Source organism: Sinocyclocheilus anshuiensis, unplaced genomic scaffold, assembly GCF_001515605.1.
Source record: "Sinocyclocheilus anshuiensis isolate Anshui unplaced genomic scaffold, SAMN03320099.WGS_v1.1 scaffold100, whole genome shotgun sequence".
Lineage (NCBI taxonomy): Eukaryota > Metazoa > Chordata > Actinopteri > Cypriniformes > Cyprinidae > Sinocyclocheilus > Sinocyclocheilus anshuiensis.
In genome coordinates, this window is record NW_015555725.1 from 1,416,703 (window position 1) to 1,422,452 (window position 5,750).

A 5,750-nucleotide genomic window follows, 5' to 3' on the forward strand; every position below is an offset into this window, starting at 1 on the left:
TGCATCACTTGCAATCACTTGCACGGACTTATAAATTAAATGTTCCCTCCTGGTGGAATGACCTGCCCAACTTAATCTGAGCAGCTGAGTCCTTAGCCATCTGCAAGAATCGGCTAAAAACACATCTCTTTCATCTTTCTAACTCTAACTCTAACTCTAACTCTAGCACCCTCTATTCTACTTCTATTTTTTTTTATAAACTAACACTAGCTTTTGTAATCTTTTTGTATTCTATCTATTTGTTTTCTTTTTATTTATTATACAATTATAAAAAGCAAAAAAGGCCTCTAATACTAGCTTGCTCTATTCTTTTTCTATTCTATCTGTTTTTTTTTAATTTATTATATAATTAAAAAAAGAAACCTTGCTACGTGTGCTGCATTAAGCTAACTGAGACTTGTTATAGCACTTGCATATCATTGCTCTTTTGTTGATTTTGATTGCTTCCATTGTCCTCATTTGTAAGTCGCTTTGTATAAAAGCGTCTGCTAAATGACTAAATGTAAATGGTTAATGGCCTTGTTAACTCATTTTATTATGTTCCTGCAGTGGCAGTGGGATTCAGTAGATGATTATAGGGCCCGTGTGCATTGCTGGTTTCTGGTTTCAGCCGATTGTTTACTCTCCTGTAATTCATTGAGTTCTGATTCATCATGACTCTCCTCTGCCCTGCTCTATCTCTATCTCAAGTCCTCTCAACTATCTCCTGCCACATTAGCAACAGCTGAAATAACTTTTTAATTTATTTATTTATTTTTATTTCAAGTAAATTTTTTTATGGTTTTAGTTTCATTTAACCAATAATAATGCTGGCCCAGATGTACCAAGGTACCAAAGTATGCAACTCTCAACGTTTCTTATAAAATTCCTCGAATTCAAAAAACAATCTTCCTGTATGTTAACATTTAACTTTTTATTTCTCCTAATAAATCTGAGACAAACTTGATACCTAAAGGAATAATTCTCCAATTCTGTTATCTCCTCACCCTCATGTCATTCCAAATCGGTATGCACTTTTTTTCTTCTGTGGATTTCATCCATACAGTAAAGTCAGTTGGGTCCAATGTTGGTTTGGATCCTACTGATTTTCATTGTGTGGACAAAAATGGTTAAAACATTCTTTAAAATATCTGTTATTTAAAGAAATTGTTTTCCACAGAAGAAAGAAAGGGTTACAACAACATGAGGGGAGTAAAGGATGAAAGAACATCATGAACTCTATTAAATCCCTTGAACTAAGAAACAGAAACCTCTGAGCAATAACATTTTCCTCTGAGCACTTTTCAACAGAATCAAGACAAAAGCATGGATACTGGACGTGTAAAGAAAGAACGCTTAATCTTTATGCCATAATAGATTAATTGCATTAGGAGTGTGTGTATGCTATCACTGTAGTGGTATAATATTGCTGCTTCATCTAGTGAGGCACTGGCAGATAATGGTAGATGAATGGAGGGTAGCCAGACTCTGCTGGCTGCCCATGGGGGAGTAATTAGCCATCGTGATTATAGTGATGTTTACACACCGCAGATGGAAATGTCAACACTGACATTTCTCATCATCACAGATACGGGACACAATTAACAACTGTGTGCAGTTCTGTGGGATTTTAAGACATCTCTTAATTTTGCCTCTAACCTACGTGTGGCTTTAAAAGCTTGCTGTTCGTCACTCAGATGCTTTTACGTCATTATGTTGTAGTGTAAAGTACTGGTCAGTGGGAGTGGAGGGGATCATATATATCCAGGTTTCATTTCATTCGCACTGTGACAGTGTGATTAGAAACCATTAGGGCTGGTGGTATGATTACATTTTTAATGAGCATTTGAGATCAGGGTTGGGGGTGGCCGCCTGCTCCCTGTGCCATTTCCTGCGACAGAATGAGTTGTGGGGCTTGTTTGTTGCTGTGAATATTGCTTTGGAAACTTATTTGGCTGGAATATAATTTTCTTCATCATGCAGTCTCTCTGTCTCTGCATGTTCCCTTTCATTTTACTTTGGGATGAAGCTGCTTTCATTTTCCTTGCATACTGATTTGTCATTTCATTCTCATAGTAAAATGACTGAAATGAGAATTAGTCAGTATAAAAAATAATTTAAGCCTACTTTGCATCCAGGCCATCATGCATCTAGAGTGAGCTTTAGTCACAGATCATTCTGTAGAAAGTCAAACAAAGCCTACACAAAAGAACGTAAAGGAAATCAAGCATAAATGAATAGTTTAGATAAAATTCAAATTCTGTCATCATTTATTTACCATCATGTCTTTCCAAACCCATAGGATTTTCTTTCTTTGATGGGAACACAAGACATGCTTAGCAAAATCTCCAGGTTGCTCTTTTTGAAAGTAGCCTGTGCAATTCTTCTGAAGGTGTACAATAGCTTTATGAGAGGAACTGGCTGAAATTTAAGTTGTTATTCTCTGAAATGCTCCCCTATATGCTTAATTTTGAACTAATTTACACTTGTATTTGCATTGGGTTCATTTAGTTTCCACAAAAATATAAAGCAGCACAACTGTTTTCAACATTGACAATAATAAGAGATGTTTCCTGAGCAGCAAATCAGCATATCAGAATGATTTCTGAAGGGTCATGTGATAATGAAGAGTGGAGTAATGGCTGCTGAAAATTCAGCTTTGCCATCACAGCAATAAATTACAGTTTAAAATACTGAAATAAAAACCAGTTATTTGAAATGGTGCAAATATTTCACAGTATTATTGTTTTTGCTGTATATTTTGTTGCATGTTCCCTGTGTTTGTCTTTGGACTTTTATGTTGAAGTTGTTCCTATTGTTTCTGTGTTCACTCCCCGTGGTTAGTTCCTGTTTGCATTGTGCTGTTTGTTACCATGGTTACACTTGTTTGTTGCTATAGTGATAAATCTGTCTCACCCGTTACTTGTTAGTCCCTCGTTACCCATTGTGTTTAATCAGCGCTAATGTTTCACTTGTTGTAATTGTGCCTTTCTGCTCATGTTTTTTTCTTGTTGTTTGTTCCCTTAGTCATACTGTTAAATGCCCTGCATATAGATCCACGTCCCTGCCTGCTTACATTTTTCAAATAAATGTTTAATAAAAAATTGTGCAATTCAGAACATTCATTCTTGATGTGATCAGTCACTAGACATGAGAGCCGATGATATTGAATGTAAATCGTTGTCAAACCTGGTACATTATGTTTTGGGACACCTTGTTTAAAGGAGATTTGAAGGGACGATTTTCAGTGAATAACAACTTTAAATTTCATACAGAGCTTATTGTATTGTCACTGTAATGAAGCTTTTTTCTCCTTTTTGATATATTGCGGATTTGATATATTGCGGATTCTGTAAACAACTGCTTTTAGTAGAAACAGTCATAGAGCTACGAATGACATGATAAAATGAATAAATATATGATAAAAAGAATACTCTGCTATATTGAATAAACTAAAGATCCTCCCATTAGTTAGTGTGTCTTTAGAAATGTGTTAAAGTGTGAGACCTTTTGAACCTATTTGATGGTCTGTATGTCCACTGCTCATTCATTTCACCTGCTCATGTTTATCTGTGTTCTCTCTTCGGCATGAATCCATTTAGGCTGGTCAAAGAGGAGTGATGAATACAGCATCAGATGAAAACAGCTGCTGTGTTTGTATGGATGTGCATCTCTGTGAATTGTTAAGAGATTTTAACCTGAGCTTTAGACTGGTTTATCTCTCAGGCATTTCAGTCTGCCACACCAGAGACTAGGACACGAATAATGGACTAGAGGAGGAGATTAAAAAGTGACACTCTGATATTGGCAGAGAAAGAGATTGTAAAGATTATAAACAGAACAGAGGAGAGGAAGTGCCATAAAGTGCTGGAGTCAGATGAGAAAGCCTAATTTCGAGACTGTCACAAAGAACAGCTACAAAAGAACAAAAAGTGATACATTGGACAGATAAAAAGACAGGATGAGGAAAGAGGGAGAGAGAGAAAACAGCTGATGTTGTTCCAGAGCCCTGCCCAACTCTCAATGAGCACAAGTGCTCCATCAGTGAGGGTTTCCATGGCTACACAGGCTTTCCCCCGACCCCATCTGAGCAGATTCACAAGATTAGTCCTAAGAGAGCTTCAGTATCTGCTCTGCAGGCACTGCCACGTAGTGCAGTGTGTCTCAGCCTGTGTGTCTCACTGTCCTTCTCTGTCTGGGTGTTCAGTTTGATTACATATTTAAAGGTTTTCACAAATGATCTAGATTTCTGAATTTTTAGATTTCTAGTTGTCTAGACTTGGACTGGTCCGTTTCAGTATTCTGCAGCCAAATGTATTTGTATAATTAAAGCTTAATTGTATACAGTTCATGTGCAATTTTCATGCATTGGTCATCTCACACAATTAAATAATTGCTTCTCAAATTAATATTTCATGTCTTTTTTTATGTATTTGAAAGTACACATATATAAGAGTTATAATGTACAGACAGCCAGCCTTTATCACAAAATAAATCCATTTAGGAACCCTCCATTTCACGTTTGGGTCTCATGGATAGTTTTGCGGTAATGACCGGCTGACTGTACACTATCCCTTACTAATAATGCAGTATGCTTGTATATGTACACTACCATACACTAACAATTTCAACTACCAAGTCGGAACAGCATTGTAGATTCTGGAAGAGTACCTGAAAGTGTATATTCCCACATTTCACAGATCTTTTTTACTATTTTGTAACCATGTCCCTATTTATTGTTTCTCATAAACACAAAAAGCCTTTCATGGACTGGCGTAAAATGCTCTTTCTTATTTATGGAAAATTATCCATTTATGTGCTATTGTCCATTTTGTCTGTGTGTAAATGTGTGTGTAGCTGCTGTTGAAGCCTGTGTGCTTCATGGGTTGAAGCGGAGAGCTGCCGGTTTCCTACGAAGCAACAAGATAGCTGCACTCTTCGCCAAAGTGGGCAAAAGCTTCCCTCCAGCTGAGGAGCTGTGCAGAAAAGCCCAGGAGCTGGAGCTGGTCTTTGAAAGCAAGTGAGAACAGACTCCTGTGATCTCCTCCAATACAACACTCAAAAATACAATAAAGCAATAGAACACACTGTAGCAACAGACTTTAGTGTATTTCATATATATATATATATATAATCTGCATCTCATAGCAGATATAACCAACCCAGCATATGTCCTCTGGCAAATATTATTTCTGGAAAAAGTAATATGCTCGGTAGTACCACCTAGTGGACAAAAGTTCATTTAAACAAGTATCTACATGGGAATTGATTTGGACAGTTTAAAGGGGTCATATGATGCGATTTCAAGTTTTCCTTTCTCTTTGGAGTGTTACAAGCTGTACGTGAATAGATAAGATCCCTAAAGTTGCAAAGACTAAAGTCTCAAACCCAAAGAGATATTCTTTTGAAAAAAAAGGTAAGGCTCACCCACGCCCTCCAAAAACGCCTCGTTTAAACACGCCCCCACATGTCTACGTCACGATGTGGGAAGATTTGCATAACGCCGCCCAAATGTTCACGCAAAGAAAGAAGGCGTAACTTTGATTCTCGCTGTGGTATTGTTGCCGCCGCCATGTCATGGAGACGCTGTGTGTTTCGTTGTGAAAGCGTTTGTTTGGTCTTCCAAAAGAGGACACAACTAGAAATCAGTGGTTAAGTTGTATTTACAATACTGTTCCAGAACACTTCAACCCAAATATTCAGATGTGTGCAGAGCATTTTATGGAGGACTGTTTCCTGATCCTGGAAGAGTAGACTACAATGCCGGCTGT

At 37.3% G+C, this 5,750-nt stretch overlaps 1 protein-coding gene across 5 annotated transcripts in view; it reads left to right on the top strand.

Moving 5' to 3' along the window:
- The window catches only part of LOC107672618 (small G protein signaling modulator 1-like), a 49,006-nt gene that overhangs the window by 19,530 nt on the left and 23,726 nt on the right, over nt 1-5,750 (top strand). For all 5 annotated transcript variants that reach the window (XM_016465886.1, XM_016465887.1, XM_016465889.1 and 2 more), the window contains exon 4: nt 4,837-4,999. In XM_016465886.1, coding sequence (XP_016321372.1) covers nt 4,837-4,999 — 163 coding nt within the window. The remainder of the gene's footprint in view (nt 1-4,836; nt 5,000-5,750) is intronic.